We start from the raw sequence: 16823 nt of genomic DNA on the forward strand, positions 1-16823 counted from the left end.
AAAATGAACACCGCCAGAATCTGTCTTGTTTAACGTGAAACGTAACTTTGTGAAACACTAAACCTCGTAATGACTCCTGGTTGAGAAATAACAAGGCAGGCTTTAGGACCCAGGTGAAATCAGGCATAAAGGACTAAAAGCACCTGAGCACAGGGATGTAAACAGGTGCATCGATCTGCTTGCTCAAAATGAGTCAACACATGAGGGTGAGATCTTTCTTTTTTTTCACAGCGGAAAAGTTTTTTTCATTCACTGTAGTTGAATCCACTTTTGTCCTCATGTTCAACCACACCTTGTGTTGCACGGTGTTTTGTCATTCCTTTAGGTGTGGACTTTGACTTCTTTAAGCCACACCTATGCGCAATAACCAAATCAGCTCAGGACGGTGCACTCCTGATCTGTGCGGCTGGAAATCATCGGACGGAAAGCTGTACAGCCCTTGCCTCTGTGCTTTTATCTCGAGGGAATTCGAGGACACGGCACTACAAACACAACATCTCAACTCTTTAAAATATTTTTGGATCATCAAGCAAGGCAGAAGTTCAGGATCGTGACTATTTTCGACCTTGTTACTGGAATTAATGGGCGTGTTTGCTGTATCATACGTACTCTTGTGAGAGAGCATCGTCTCTCGACAATCTGTCATCACTTTAAACAGCTTTACAGAAGGTGCGGCCCTAACGTGCCTGACTCAAAGTGACAAAAGGTTTAAAGAACAGAGAGACGCATCACAAGGAACTGCGAGGTGCCACTTTGCTTATTTTCAGACATTTCGACTCATCCGACAGTGTGTTTTTTGTACTCTGGTTATACGCTGGTTTGTAGTATTGTGGGCTTGTGATATTTTATCAGAGATGCTTCAGCTGCTTTAGCTTCCTGTGTAGCTGAAAGTATTTGGTGGTGGTGGCAGAACATGAGAATGTAAGACAGATTCTTAGAAGATTTTGTGTATGGCAGTCAGGGAAAAGCAAAAGACTTGTTTGTGTGTGCAGGAAGCTTTCATATCAGCACTTTTCTGTACACATACAACCTCTCTGGGGGCTGCATATAGAGATTAGAGCTCCTATGAGTGGAGTTAATCTCCACATGTAGAGGTGATCGTTTCTCTTTAGAGACTGGGCACATTTAAGAAAGGATCGGCTTGCTGCCTAATCAGCTTACACGGTACAAGAATTCACAGGCACATTCATGCTCAGGGAAAAAAAACATCATCTGACTTATTCTTATTCATGTTAGAAAACTTCACAGCATTTTCATACCACAGAGGTCTGAGGTAGAGTGGCAACAAGGCACTTGTTTTACTGGGGGATTGCATGCATTTAACGCAGCCTGAATGGAGCTTGTGGATATGTTCCTAACTTCAGGAAAGAGCTGTTCTTGTCACCTGTGGGATTTTCTCACAAGTAGGAGGGCAACTGGTCTGTGAGATTTTAGGAGTGATAAAGTGAAAATAAGCAACAGAGGGACAAGTTTCGAGAGCTCACTTCTGCACGTCTGTGTAATAAAGTGGAGCTGTACATCAGGAGTACTGAGTCACTGTGGTCTGTCTGACATAACCCACACTTCCCCCTCCTCTTCCTCTGTCTATCCGTCTCTCATTTCCCCTCTCGTTCCCCCTTTCTGATCCTCTCTGACTGAGAATAATCTTACCTGCTCTGGACTCTGGGATAAAAGCGAGCTCTGTCTAAAGGAACAAGGAAGTCCACCTCATTTTTACAGATAGAGAGCAAGAAGAAAAGGGAGCGTTTGTGTTTGCTTGTTGGAGGATATCACAGTGACACATGATCCTCAGACTCGGCTTCAGGAAACCACTGCCTACCTGGGAAGGTTGAGAGGGGAGGTGTATGTGTGAGAGAGAGAGAGAGAGAGAGAGAGAGAGACGCACGCTTCATCCCCTCTCCCGCCTTCAGGGGCAGGATCTGCTGCTTGGGGAAGGACACTCAGCACTGACAGAGCTGTCAGCGATTGTTCATCCTCTGCCGTTTCTAACTCTTGCAATCTTTTTGCTGGCTCACGTACTGTTGTGTTTAGACACACGCCAGCAAGATGATGGAAGAAGTGTCTATCACTGTGGCCTATGATGCCCATGTTATCAACCAGATCTGTGACGAGGACATCTTTGCTAGTTTGGTGGCAGAGTCCAGACCCAAACCAGCGGTAGGTAAAATATATTTCGTCCTTTCAAAAGCTTCAGAATTTATGCTCTCGTACACAAGCCTAGCAAGTAGAGATTGTGCGAAGATGGTTTTACAGTGTTATTTTTGGAGGAAAAAAAAAAGTCTTGCTTCCTGTTCCAATTTGTGGTTTCTAATTAGGTTAGACTACTAAGCTGTCTCCGTTGCAAACTAGATTGTATGTTACTTAATATTTGTAAAAAAAAACAAAAAAAAAAACATGAAGTTGATGGCTTAGAGAGTTACAATGGAAGTAATACAGAGGGGAAAAAATGAATCCCTTTTCATCAAGCAGAAAAAGAAAGAAAAATGTGTTTGATAAGCATTGATATTATTTATTGGAATTGGGTAGGTTTTTTTTTCTCCATTTTCTATCATACTTTAACACAGTGTCACGTAGTGTGATCTAGCTCATGCCTTGAATACGCTTGTAAGTGTAAAGCGATTGCAAATGAACATTCAAATCTTTAATGTTCCTCTAAAGCACATGGTTTGTTAAAAAGATCTGATAAAGCTTTTAAGTTCTTTAAACACCCTGACATGAAGGTGTGACTCTGTGTATCTGTGTCTTGGAAAACAGTGGTTTTCTGTAAATGCTTCTTGAATGGAAAGTGCCATGGGGGAGTGTTCTTTCCACAAAGGGATTCAAGTACCTGTGATGTGTGTGTGTGTGTGTGTGTGTGTGTGTGTGTGTGTGTGTGTGTGTGTGTGTGTGTGTGTGTGTGTGTGTGTGTGTGTGTTGTATTGTGTATATACTGAAGTGCACCAATGCTATGTGCTGACAACAGCTCTGAGTTTGTTTATAGGTCACCACAATTTTCTGTCAGTGTCTGCTCGTGTTTATGAGCAGCGTGTCGAGTCCTCCACTGAAGGCATGGCACTTCTGTAGGTATTACCATGGCATGAAATTTCAACACGAAACATTTTATCCTGAGCTCAGTGTTCTGTCCATTAAGTTTATCCAATCAGGGTCTTTTACTTTTGTTTTCTAACCACTTCCTTCTCATGAAATGCCAGCACTCCTAGAGACCTACTGTAAAGAGTGTATCTTACTACTGAAACCCAGAACAGATACACTGTATTAAAACAGTGGGGATGAACAGAATTTTCTTTAGCTGAGGTTTTGGATACTTTTTTTTTTCATATCACATCAGCTTCCACTTGTAACTACCGTCTGGTTTTGTCACTGTTGAAAAAAGCTGTGTTTTTACCACGGGCCCCATGGAGATTACGTCACATCAGTGTTTGTTCTCCCATAGTCTCTATGCAAAACTAGACCAGGTGAGTGGCTTCCCAAGAGCACTTGTTAGTGTGTGTTTGCACTCGGTCTCTGTGGATCTGTAAGTGAAAGCCCTCGTTTAAAAGAGTACACACTTTGGTACACACTTTATGGTGAGATGATTTTTGGCAAGATGGCAGCCTCATAGACCATCTGACCTTTTACACATTTTTACGCATCATTTTTACACATTTTTACTGGAACACTACAGCTATCTCCTAAAATAGTCAAATATCTTTTTATCAGTCACCATATAAAGGTGTGGCGGTTGTGACGGTGGGTTTTTTAATCATTTAAGTATATAAAAGCTCTAGAAGTCTTGTTTCCGTTACCTCCATTTATCTGGTTGTTATGGAATCTTCCATTATTATTATTTTTGTTTTTTTTTTTCTCCAAGGCTATCAGGTCGAGCCTCAATAGTTGCGATTCATCAGAATTTAGAAAGAAGCAATTTTCTATTTATCTAGGACTGAATTCATCAAAATGATTCTTTATTTTATATATTAAGACCATGTCCATAGATGCTATAAGTCTCCATAGTAACATGTTAACAATGGTCTATCACGTAAAATATAAAGGGTTAATACATGCCTGATGAACCAAGTGCGTGCCCCAGAATGCACAAACCAAGTCAAACAGTACATCTTTGTCCACTTTAACCGAGTGCTCTTGTATTAGACACCAAACTGAAGTGCATCATGAGGTATTTTATTTTTCTCTTCATGTATGGTGACGAATATGTTGTACTTTTTAAATAAACACTGGAATTGCTGGTTTTAATAGCAGTATTGCAGGTAGTGTGTGTTGGTCCACATTCCAGCTCCCTTGGTGTGGCTTTAGAAAAAGCTCCTCCCTGCTGAATGCCATAGTAGCTCCAGCACACAAAGCAGCAGCAACTCTGCTGTTATAGCAACACCTTCAGCCACCGAGAGCACAGGAGAGTCTGAGCAGTGTCTGGGTGTAAAACTTTATCACCGCAGCTCAATTAAGTGGACTTTGTGAGTCAGTTATTGAGACACAATGTGGTTAGCGTGCTTAATCTTTGAGGATTGAGGATTATTTCATCAGAATGTTCACACTTTCCTGTCTGTCATGTTGCGGGTCACACAAAAGTATCTAAAGAATGCAAGTAATGCTATTGCCTGTGAATGCTGATGGAAAAAATGCCAGCAGGTTAAGATTGTCTGTGCCCATTGGAGGTGTAGTGTCGTAATTCAATATCATTATTGCTATGTTACATTCTAATCTATCTATAATTTATTTATTTTATTTTATTTTTTTAAGTTTGTTTTAAAGCTTTTTAGTTTTTGTTTGTTTGTCATGGGCATTAGGTGTATGTCCTTAAGGTCAAAACCAGATATTCCTATCCTTGTGAGACATGCAGATCCCAACCAAGGTATAAAAGACATAATTGAACAAGCAACCAAATCATTAGTGTGCCATTTATTGGAATTTAATCAAACGCTCTTTTTTTTTTTTTTTTTACTCTTCATAATCTAAATAAAACAAATGAAACAATTCAAACATGGTCACATTTCTTGACTCAGGAGACAAGATGCATTCGAGTTCAGTGAGACTTGTAGTGTAAGCGGTGCACATGTGTAATAAACAGCATTAAATCGATTTGTGCAAGTTATGCAGTTTGAATGATTAGCATACTTTGTACATCTTAGTCATCAGTCTTAGGCTTGAACGTTACAGAATTAAATTATTTTCCATGATGTTATTATTAAACTGTATGGAACGGTAACAAGTTATACAGATTCTTTTTTTTTCTTTCCTTTTTTATAATATTGTCCCTGTTACCTGCAAAATCTTGCTTTATACTTTCCTCTGTTTGTCATCCATGTCACCTTCACTTGTGTTTGGTCATAATAAAGTGAAACTAAAAGGAAGTTTCCTTTATTTATAACACCATGTAGCAGAGTCAGTATTCACATTGTGCATCTATGTAACTCTTTCCTCACTCTCTTCAAGGTGCCAACTAAGAAGCTGAAGAAGTTTGAGAAGGAGTACCAAGCTTTCAGAGAGAGCCAGCTTCAGCAGGAGGACCCTATAGACAGATACCAGGTAGGCAAAATGGCAACTTGAACAATATTTATCTCTATCCATCCTTCTTCACCCTCACCCTCATCTCCTGCCTTGACTTTCATCTCATCGCCCTGTCCCAGTTCAAGACTGCGTAGAGATCTGCGGCGAGCATGGCATGCAACACAGCACAAGGAGAAAGGGACTCTTATTCATAGCTGTGATCTTATGTTTGGTAATTTATTTTTGTAATTAAGATATAGAGAAGGTGACTGTGCTTATGAGGACTGTTGTTTCCATTCTACTCCATAAGGAACTCAAAAGTACCCCGAGTTGTTTTTTGTTATATAAAGAAACAATATAGTTTACTGAAGTTCTGACATTTTATTTTATTTATAAGCTAAAGGACAGAAATAATTCCAAGAGCAGCTATTTGTTAATTTTTTAATTAATGTTTTATTATAAACCAGTTAGCATGATGTTATTGTTAGAGTTAAGATTTTTCTCATGTTCACTTTTAATTTTCTATTTAGTAGTGGTCTGTGCTGCAGTATATTTTATTACATTCCTATTTAAAAAAACAAAAACAAACCGACATCCAGTATTTTATCCATGCAGTATTTCTGTTTCTCTTCCTTTTGTATTCCAAAAGTGGCTTGTATCTCTGTTCATAAGAGTGCATGTTTTCTTATTTATTTTCCTTCTGTAATAATACAATAAAATTCTTTTTGTAGGAAACCTTTCACTTTGAACTGGGGGTTTTCTCATGTTAGCAAGACTTTTAGATGCAAGCTGAACTTTCTGTGATTTCCGTTCATGATTTCCTGTTTACTTCCCGCAACACTCACACAATTTAACCAATGAGCTTCACTCACTCCATTTACCCAATGCTGTGTGAGAATGGGTGGAGAGGGAGCAGTGCTGTTTCTGCAGGAGATCTGCTGAGGTGTGTGTTTTCTAGTGCTAGATCGTGTAATGTTGTCACACTGGTAGTCTACAGCAGTTGCAGGTAAGCCTTAAAACCCACTGATTCTCTCTGGCTATTAACAAAGCTTGTTTCTCCTGCATGTCTGCTGTAACTTCTCTCCAGTTCTGCACTTTGTATGCTTACTCTTTGTTAGCTGTGAAAAGAGCTCTGCATCTCTGCATGACACTAGGATCTTTAATGCTAACCAAGTCGCAAGGAACACGCGTGTGTGAGGGGGATGAGTGGAAATGGGAATCAGATGACCGGTCTTCCTCTTCCTGATAAGCAGAATGTCCAACAGTGTGTGTATCATGTGAGAGCACTTAGAGGGAGTGGACAGTGTCACACAAAGCTTCTTCTTCCCATGTAAATAATGCAAACGCTGGAATTATGTGTAGCAGATCAGCTACAAATCAACATTTTTGAATAAACATTTCTAACAAAACAAAGAACAAAGTTTGTTGGGTTTTACCTGCAGAATTGAGCTGCACAGGTATGACAGTCTCCAGATATTCCCCAGGATACTCAGTAAAACCTATTAGACAGTTATAAAACAGGTATAAATCTTCACAAAGCATACCAGATATAGCAAAGGGTTGTCATACCAAATCTTGGCTGTAGTGTCTAGTGTTTTTCTGTTGATGTCAAGACTTTTATCAACAACATCATCATTATCTTTACTTGTGCCTTTTGCACTCTAATTAAAAATAAATCCAACAAAACATACAGTAGTGTTATACTTGTTGTGTCGTTAGTATTATATTAGCATGTCATGGAAGTCTAACTTTTCTTGAAGATTTTCTCTGTGTGTTGTGGTAAAAACTCATCAGTTGTTACTATGCCTGAACAGCCTAAATCAATCAATCAATCCAATGAACAATTTGACTTCTGTTCATTAGGAAATCATAAAACTATTTCACATGACATGGAAATATTTTTATCTGCTTTTACAGTCATTCTGCCTAAAGATAATTACAGTCTTGTTAGCTTAAGTGTGATTTAGTCACACAGTAAACTTCACAGTTTGATGAAGTTGTTGCACAGCTATGTGCTGTATCAAAGCAGCTAAAAGGCTAATCAGTGCTGTTTGCTGCTGCTGCTTCATTAAGTCACCATGAAATCTTTAAGTCTGTTTCAGATTATATATATATAGACAAAATACGGTACATTTTCAGCATTGCTTTAAGGAAAATGAAGCCCACTCTCTCACTCGTGTCAAACTATGACGCTGACATGCTAATGTGCTAATAGTTACCTGGTCTGCTAGCTATTTGTTATACAGTAGAACATAATGAGTTAGCAAATTGTATGTTCATTTCTGTAGATTGTCACGTTTATTTTAACCTTTCCGTTAGGACTTGATGCTATGCAGATGTGCTGATGTAGTCTAGTACACTGCATGGTGTCCTGTACTGTAAGAAACTTTCACCACGCAGCAGAATATTATATGCTTAATTTGCTTAACACAGTTTGTGATGGAAGATTGTAAATCTAGCAGATGGTAATAGAGAGTTTTGTTTTAGATTAAATATGGCATGTCCCTGCTATTGTACAAAATGATTTACTTAAGCTTCAAATTGTAAAATTTGGTTATTTGTCTTCAATAAAAATTTGACCATGAAAAGAGTCACACGGTGGCGTCTCATGTTCACTCCGATGAAAAGTTAACTCCGGTTTTATTCTCACCTCCCAACAACATGACCGTACTGTAGATAGACTGGTGACTCTCAAGGCCAAATTCTGATCCTGGACCAGTATTAAACACGGCATGCTGCTTTCAGTCTTCTCAGCTACAGCTCAGCCTGGTCTGTCATGTGCTACTGCAGATATATTGGTGCTGCTGCTCGTCTCATCCTGCTCTACCCTTTTAACTCTGCTTGTCAGATTCAGAAACATGCTTAATGTTTAATAACGCATCAGGACGTGAAGTGGGATAAAATAGGAAATGTGAATAACAGCATTATGCTAATTATTTCCTCGGCGTAGTTTGTTTTCTCAGATTATTATTAACTGTGTTTACACACAAGAAGCTCTGAGCAGAATGTAAGACCAGGAGGCAAATACTTCCTTGTTGGAATTGCTGACTGTGGGCTTTTGTACGTTGTCATGCGTACAAGTAAAATATAGTTAATTATCTTCTGCTTAATGTATTTCTTGCATTTCTATCATTGATGTGTTTGTGTCCAAGTTCAGCCAGCTCTGCTTTACTTTTGTCACCATCTTTTATCTATCCTGTGAGCTCTGTAGATGATTAAGCCTGTCCGATGCTGAAGCTGCCGAAAAGCTGCTGACAAATGCAAACTTTCTGAAGTGTGGGGTCTTTTTTAATTTGGCATTAGTTTTAGAGCAGCACAGAGAACAAGCAACCCTGGCTGTATTTCACCATCATAATAATAATCCATTAAAGAGCGATCAACATCCCAGAATAATAGTGGCTCTGTTTTGTGATCTCTACAGTTACTCGCCTTCATTCAGGAAGTTTATAAACTGTCTACATGTATTTCTGTGGCTTTAAAACTAAACTGTAAACCAGGTAGTTTCTGTGTGCTCTGTTCCTGTATGCATTGTTAATGCATTTAATAGTAACACTAAGGTGTGTGTGTGTGTGTGTGTGTGTGTGTGTGTGTGTGTGTGTGTGTGTGTCCCCGTCCGTCCAGAGGGAAAATCGACGCCTCCAGGAAGCCAGCATGCGTTTGGAGCAGGAGAACGATGACCTCGCCCATGAGCTGGTCACTAGCAAGATTGCGCTGAGGAATGATTTAGACCAGGTCTGTATCTTCTCTTCCTTCAGTTTATATACTGCACACATCACAGAACAGAAGAGAATATTCCACTTGCTGCAGTACTTCTATGGAGCTCTGTTTGTGTCTAGGCGGAGGACAAGGCCGACGTTTTGAACAAAGAGCTGCTGAGCACAAAGCAGCGGCTGGTGGAGACTGAGGAGGAGAAGAGGAGACAAGAGGAAGAGACAGCTCAGGTCTACATTAGAATTACTCATGCTTCTGTTCTTCTGTCTGCAGCTGATCTTCATCTCGTATCCACTAGTGCTGTTAAATTCTCTATTCTGACAGATTACAAGGTGTTTCTAAATTTTCTATGACATCAGCGATGATCGTAGGTGTATAATAATGCACTTGTTTTAATACATTATTCTTTCTGTCATAACACCTTACACAGGGACTTATATAGTCGCTCCACATAATTCTTCAATGCATTAAAAACATTCTATTATGTAAACAAATATAAATATTCAATCGCAGATATGTGGAAGTTTTCTCTGTGATGAATGTGTAAAACATTTATGGAAGGAGTCTCCAGTGTTAGAGGAAAAGCTGTAACTTTTTTTCCAGTACAAGAAAGTATTCATATCTGAGGACTTTGTGTTTTGCTATTACATTGTAATATGGTGTGTGTGTGTGTGTGTGTGTGTGTGTGTGTGTAATCATGTATGAATGAAAATAAGACATGAAGCTAATGTAACATAATGAAATATCTATTGTTCTGTGTTAAAAGTGTCGGTAACAATTTATAAGTCACTATTTTTGTAATCTGTTTGATTTCTTTAATTAATTCAACAAATAGAATGTGACTTTAAAACTCTACTAAGCTGTAAGTAACCAGGGACTCACATGCTCTTCAGATGAAGTGTTTACAGATTTGGGAGAATTAATGCTGGAGTTTTCCTTTAGTAAACTCCGCTAAATGATTCTGTCCTACAGTAATACTTGTATCTGTCTAAGCAGGTGTCATTTTTTTGATGTTTTCTCACAACACTGAGTCACAATATACTGCTATATTTTTCTTTAGCTGAAGGAGGTGTTCAGAAGAGAGTTGGAGAAAGCAGAGTCTGAGATTAAGAAGACCACAGCCATCATTGCCGAGTATAAACAGGTAGCATGCACTGTTTCAGTAAACCTCAGTCACACACACACACACACACACAGGATCTTGACATTGGTATTTCTCTGCTTCTCCACCATCACTAGAATAAATGGCATATTTCTGCTATTTCTATTGAGGCTAAGGCAGAGAATGATATGTGATCTGAAACTCATTCATTCATTCATTTTCTACCGCTTATCCAAACTACCTCGGGTCACGGGGAGCCTGTGCCTATCTCAGGCGTCATCGGGCATCAAGGCAGGATACACCCTGGACGGAGTGCCAACCCATCGCAGGGCACACACACACTCTCATTCACTCACACACACACACACACACACTACAGACAATTTTCCAGAGATGCCAATCAACCTACCATGCATGTCTTTCCTCCCCCGGTCCAAAGACATGATCTGAAACTGATCAGGTTTAATGTTGTCTGTTCCAGATTTGCTCTCAGCTGAGCACTAGGCTGGAGAAACAGCAGGCCTCCACCAAGGAGGAGCTGGATATTGTGAAGGTAAAACATCTGGTTTCCAAACCATATAATCATCTGGAACGTACATTTGAAATTTCTGTTAAATTCAGGAAAGTGACATCTTTGTATTGCCCGTGTTCTCTTGTCCATTTGCATTTTAATAACCGATATTGATTTAACTGCCACAAGCACTTATTTCTCTAATGTATGTTGCAGCCAAATTTCACCAAGGTTTCCCATCTGTAGATTTCAGTTTTTTATCTTGTCATTGGATGCTTTTGTATATAGACATGTCTATCATTCTTTATAAAATATTTTGTTCAGTACTGAGTTTATATATAATAGCTTTTATTTGGTTAAGATCGTTTATAAAAATCCACAATTTCTCAATATTTCGAGGCAGTTTATAAGAGATCCTAAGGAGATATTCTGCCACGTGCTCCTGTGCTGTGAATCACCAACACAACTAATACAATTATACTGTGCACATTATCTTACACATTAAATCTCCTGATAAACCAGTCTTGTGTCTTTTCATATTTCTACATGACTTGCTCCAATAGACCCACTTTATTTTCATGTTTTCTATATTAACACAATCAGGATTTTATAAGCATCCATTTCTTATCCATTACATGTTTGTAGTTGAAACCAACCTTAATTTTGTGTTCATTAAAAACCCAGATGTAAAATGTAACGTGTGTGTGTGTGTTTGTGTGTGTGTGTGTTTGTGTGTGTGTGTTTGTGTGTGTGCGTGCGTGTGTGTGCGCGCGCTCGTGTGCGTGCGTGTGTGTGTGTACTCTGTCAGAGTAAAATAATGGCGTGTGAGCGATGTCGGGAGGTATTCAGTAAAGATGGACCCCTGCACATCCCCGCAGTGACACGGGACAACCGTGACTCAGAGCTGGATGAGGAGAAGGACTCCCTGAAGGCTCAGCTGCGGGAGCTGGAGCTGGAACTGGCTCAGACCAAACTGCAGCTGGTGGAGGCCAAGTGCAGGATCCAGGTCAGGGTTTAGGGGACACACAAACACACACAAACACACACACACATACACACACACACACGCACACACACAAACACACACATACACGCGCACACACACATACGCACGCACACACGCACGCACACATACACGCACACACACACGCACACACACGCACACATACACACACGCACACACACGCACACATACACGCACACATACACACACGCACACACATACACACGCACACACACGCACATACACGCACACATACACGCACACATAGACACACGTACACACACACATACACACACAAACACACACACGCACACATACACACACGCACACATACACACGTGCACATACACACACGCACACACACACACGCACACATGCACATACACATACACACATACACACAGACATGGTGACACACACACACATACTGTACATACATACACACATACACAGAAACATACAGTATCTCACAGAAGTGAGTACACCCGTCACATTCTTGTAAATATTTAATCTTTTCACGTGACAACACTGAAGAAATGACACTGTGCTATAATGTAAAGTAGTGAGTGTGCAGCTTATATAACTGTGTAAGTTTGCCGTCCCCTTAATATAACTCAACACACAGCTATTAATGTCTAAACCACTGGCCACAAAAGTAAGTACACCCCTAAGTGAAAATGCCCACACTGGGCCCAAACTGTCAATATGTTTGTGTGGCCACCATTATTCTCCAGCACTGCCTAAACCCTCTTGGGCATGGAGTTCACCAGAGCATCACAGGTTGCCACTGGAGTCTTCTTCCACTCCTCCATAATGACATCACGGAGCTGGTGGATGTTAGAGACCTTGCACTCCTCCACCTTCCATTTGAGGATGCCCCACAGATGCTAAATAGGGTTTAGGTCTGGAGACATGCTTAGCCAGTCCATCACCTTTACCCTCAGCTTCTTTTAGCAAGGCAGTGGTCGTCTTTGAGGTGTGTTTGAGGTCGTCATCATGTCGGAATACTGCCCTGCGGCCGAAGTCTCCTGAGGGAGGGGATCATGCTCTGCTTCAGTACGTCACAGTACATGTTGTCATTCATGGTTCCCTCAATAAGCTGTAGCTCCCCAGTGCCGACACTCATGCAGCCTCAGACCATGACACTCACCACCATGCTTGACTGTAGGCAACACACACTTGTCTTTGTACTCCTCACCTGGTTGCCACCACACACGCTTAACACCATCTGAACCAAATAAGTTGATCTTGGTCTCATCAGACCACAGGACATGGTTCCAGTGATCCTTGTCTTTAGTCTGCTTGTCTTCAGCAAACTGTTTGTAGCCTTTCTAGTGCATCATCTTTAGAAGAGGCTTTAGTCTTGACTGTTTTCCCATATTGCTTGGTTAAAGAGGCATTCATTTTCCCACAGTAACTTATTTAAAATCAGCAACTCGAATCAAATGGTAAAGTTTTTTACTTTAATCTTTTATCCAGAGGGTTTATTTAGTGGAGTAACTGTACTTGAGACAAACTTTAGGTTTGTTTTACCCTCTGTATAATTGCACTGAATTTCTCCTTGATTGTTGAAGTTCAGTACTTTTAACTGTCATTGTAAACATTTTCACATTTCCTTTTTTATTGGTTGATTTTCTCCCGTTTAGGAGCTGGAACATCAGAAGGGAGTGCTGATGACTGAAGTCCAAGCTGCCAAAAACTCCTGGTTCAGTAAAACACTGGGATCCCTGAAGACTTCAGCAAGCAGTCAGGCACCTTCCTCACCTAAAGAGGGGCAATAGGACTCGTACAGGCCTCACTCAGTGAGATGGAGTGGAAGTTCATCTGCCTTGCACATGCATGGGAAGGAAGAGGCTGTTGAAACACTACTAAACACCATGCTGTAATGCAGTATTCCCTCTCACACTGAGCAGATAGAAACACCTCATCAGCATCTGTAGATCAGAACATCATTAGTTTAGTTTGTGGAAGTCTGCGGCAAAGCAAATTTCATTTTCTGGAATCCAGATGTCTGTAAAGCAGTGTGATAATCACTACTAGACAACTTATGAAGCAATCGTTTTCATTACAGACACAGAGTCAAATATTGAGAGTTCAGGGGGGAAAACTAGCCACTGAAGAGGCTTTTCCTTTCTTTTGTAAAGTCAAGCTGGTTAACATGCTATTACTACATTTATAAAAAAAACAAAAACAATGATGCCTGAGATAGGCACAGGCTCCCCATGACCCGAGAAGTTTGGATAAGCAGCAGAAAATGAATGAATGAATGAAAAACAAATGTACAAATGTTCACCTGAATTATATTACATAAGCCACCCAAAAACATAAATACAATATAATTACATGATGGCAAACAGCTTAAGATTGATGCAGAGTGCAAAGCTTGCTTTTTTTTCTATTCTATGAGGTCAGGTGTGTTTGGATTCTGTGTTTTCAGTGACCGCGCCATTGCACATTTCTTAGAAGGAGGTCACAATTGTCCAGAGTTCTCCGTACATTGGAAGATAGCAGTTAGGAATGTAGAAGACTGAGCAGGACCAGTGTGTCAAGCAGTGCAGCAGTTCCACCTATTGGCGGTTTTTAGTACTGCAGAGTACTGAGTTTATTTACCTACCTTGACTGTTAAACTGTTAAAATCTTATCAGTAATGTTATATAGGAATTTCACCTGTAAAGGTTTAATTGTACCTTTTTGTTTGAGAGAGGGAATACTGCATTCAGACTAAAAAATATCCCGTTTTTCTATATAGTAATAACAAATGTATTTGTTTTGTCATGTGTTTAACTAAATGATTTTTTTTAATCTTGTACAGTTTTGAGAGTTGTTTTGTTTTTGTTTTTTTTTGTTTTTTTTTTTAAACTATTTTTGAATTTAAAAGTATGTAAATATTAACAGCTTAAAGCACAGTGTAATACACGACTGTAACTCAAACATTCCTGCTGTAGCTCATACTCATCCTGTGGCTGGAGCCATAATAACCGAGCCTCTGAAAGCACACAGCTGCATGGCTCACTCAGCATTGGGGTTTTTGAACTGGAGACTCCTTCCTGAAAATACGGTGGATTGTTCACACTGTATAATTCAATGTAAATTCAGCCATGCTTGGGAAAACAGTGAGTCCTGAAGAGTGGCGCAGAAGCCACACATCATAAACGTGCCAAGAATTCTTCAGATTTTCCCCACACAAGCAACTCTGTACAATTTTTGTAGGGTTTATTTGTAAGAAAACGCGTAATGATATTGTGACAGTCTTGCAGAGGAGGGTTTGCACTTTGTGCATTCAATAGTCAGTTAATCTGTAGAATAACCAGCTGTCGGTGTCCAGATTTCTTCACTCACTCTGCTTCATGAAAGGTTAACATTTGTGGACCTCTGAATTTCTTAAACCGCATGGATCTTACCACGTCATGGCTTTATTATGAATACACTTTAAATGTTCATTTTTACTGTGATCAAAATATACTTTTTTTTTAGTAATATACTTGCAATTGCATCCTGACAAGCAGTAGTTTAAGATTAATCAATATCACATGCACTCTCTTTATATCACATTAGGGTTGATTTAATAGTTTTGTTAATGCGAGTCAGGGGCCATTGTTGGGTTATGGGAATTACAGGTACACCACCCTGTCCCAGTACAACTTTTGTGACAAATAAATGCTGATTTTTGTTCGGTTAGTCTGAAATGTATTCTTTGTTTTAAAGGATAAACGGATACAAAAAACATCATTTTGTTCCTTAAAGTGTGGGACAAAACAAAGCAAAAATATTCACTCCATGCAGAGTTTAAGGTTTTGCATAATTAATTTACTATATATATATATATATATATATATATATATATATATATATATATATATATATATATATATATATATATATATATCTGAACAACTGCCTTCTCCAGACCTGCGAACCTTGGAAAAAAAATTTGAGTAGCAACTTACTGCAGCGACGCAGCACGAGGTCAGGCACATTTGCTGGTCAGTGTTGATTAAGTTCACAGGCTCACTCATCACAAATTTTTACTATATTTTTCCTATATAAATACTGGCAAATAAAGTAAACTTGATCTGTGCGTAAAACTTACACTTGAGGCACAACACCGGTCAAGAACTTCTGAGGGGCATATACTCGCTTCATTTTAGATTTGCTTCCCTCTCCCTCTCTGTCAGTATCCTCATCTGACATCATGTGTATTACTAACTGCAAGGCACACACAAAACACACACATCATTCTCATGTTTTTCATTCATAATAGGTTTCCACGCGCATTTGCTTGAAAACACTTTGCACATTATTAATATGTTGTACAATAACAATACTTGAAATAATTTAGCTGCTACTAAAATAAAGATTATAACGTTATGTGCATGATCGTTTGTGTAATATCTGCGTACTATTTTAACAACTCTTTATGTATTGCCATAAATTTGATCTAATGAACTAAACAGTAACTTCATATCTGACAACACATACATGTGTTAATTTTCTCAGCAATAATGCAACTCTACACTTCACTATGGTTTTGACTGGCTGATCATATAATAATACCTCCCTCATCATTTCTACTTTCTGCTTCTATTTCCCTGCTTTTCACAAAAATCTGATGTTCATCAGATGTGATCTACAGGAGACAGTAACAATCGAGTCAAATACGATTGATATTTTTAAAAATGACATTAGTTTCGTCATGTTATAGCATGACTGCGTGCTATAAAAGGGATACACAGACGCTCGCGGATATTGATTTCTGCGTGCTCGCGCCAGTTTGTCTTTTCTGTTAAAGTACGACGGCAATGCGTTTACAGGCATGACTTACGTTTCCTATATACAGTAAATACTGGCAAATAAAGTAAAACTTGATCTGTGCGTAAAACTTGAGGCACAACACCGGACACTTGGGCACATGCCCCAGTAAAGGAGTCTAACGACGCCTGTGGTTCGGCAGGCTTATTAAAATAGATGCAATTCACAATTCTGGCCATTTACCTTTGAAACGTTAAGTCCTA

General features: G+C 39.4%; 1 protein-coding gene across 5 annotated transcripts in view; it reads left to right on the plus strand.

Annotated features, from left to right (window-relative positions):
- The window catches only part of rabgap1l (RAB GTPase activating protein 1-like), an 87323-nt gene extending 71834 nt beyond the window's left edge, over positions 1–15489 (plus strand). For 2 of the 5 annotated variants that reach the window (XM_027169915.2, XM_027169917.2), the window contains 7 exons: positions 5431–5523; positions 9106–9216; positions 9321–9425; positions 10256–10339; positions 10779–10850; positions 11617–11814; positions 13458–15489. In XM_027169915.2, the coding sequence (XP_027025716.1) occupies positions 5431–5523; positions 9106–9216; positions 9321–9425; positions 10256–10339; positions 10779–10850; positions 11617–11814; positions 13458–13592 (798 nt within the window). In that variant the 3' untranslated portion in view covers positions 13593–15489. Of the gene's footprint in view, positions 1–209; positions 2158–5430; positions 5524–5624; positions 6227–9105; positions 9217–9320; positions 9426–10255; positions 10340–10778; positions 10851–11616; positions 11815–13457 lie in introns of those variants that run through there. The other 3 variants (XM_027169918.2, XM_027169919.2, XM_027169916.2) reach the window with 3 other exon arrangements.
- The last annotated feature ends 1334 nt before the right edge of the window (positions 15490–16823 follow it).

The sequence above is a fragment of the Tachysurus fulvidraco genome, chromosome 2 (genome assembly GCF_022655615.1).
Source record: "Tachysurus fulvidraco isolate hzauxx_2018 chromosome 2, HZAU_PFXX_2.0, whole genome shotgun sequence".
Classification (NCBI taxonomy): domain Eukaryota; kingdom Metazoa; phylum Chordata; class Actinopteri; order Siluriformes; family Bagridae; genus Tachysurus; species Tachysurus fulvidraco.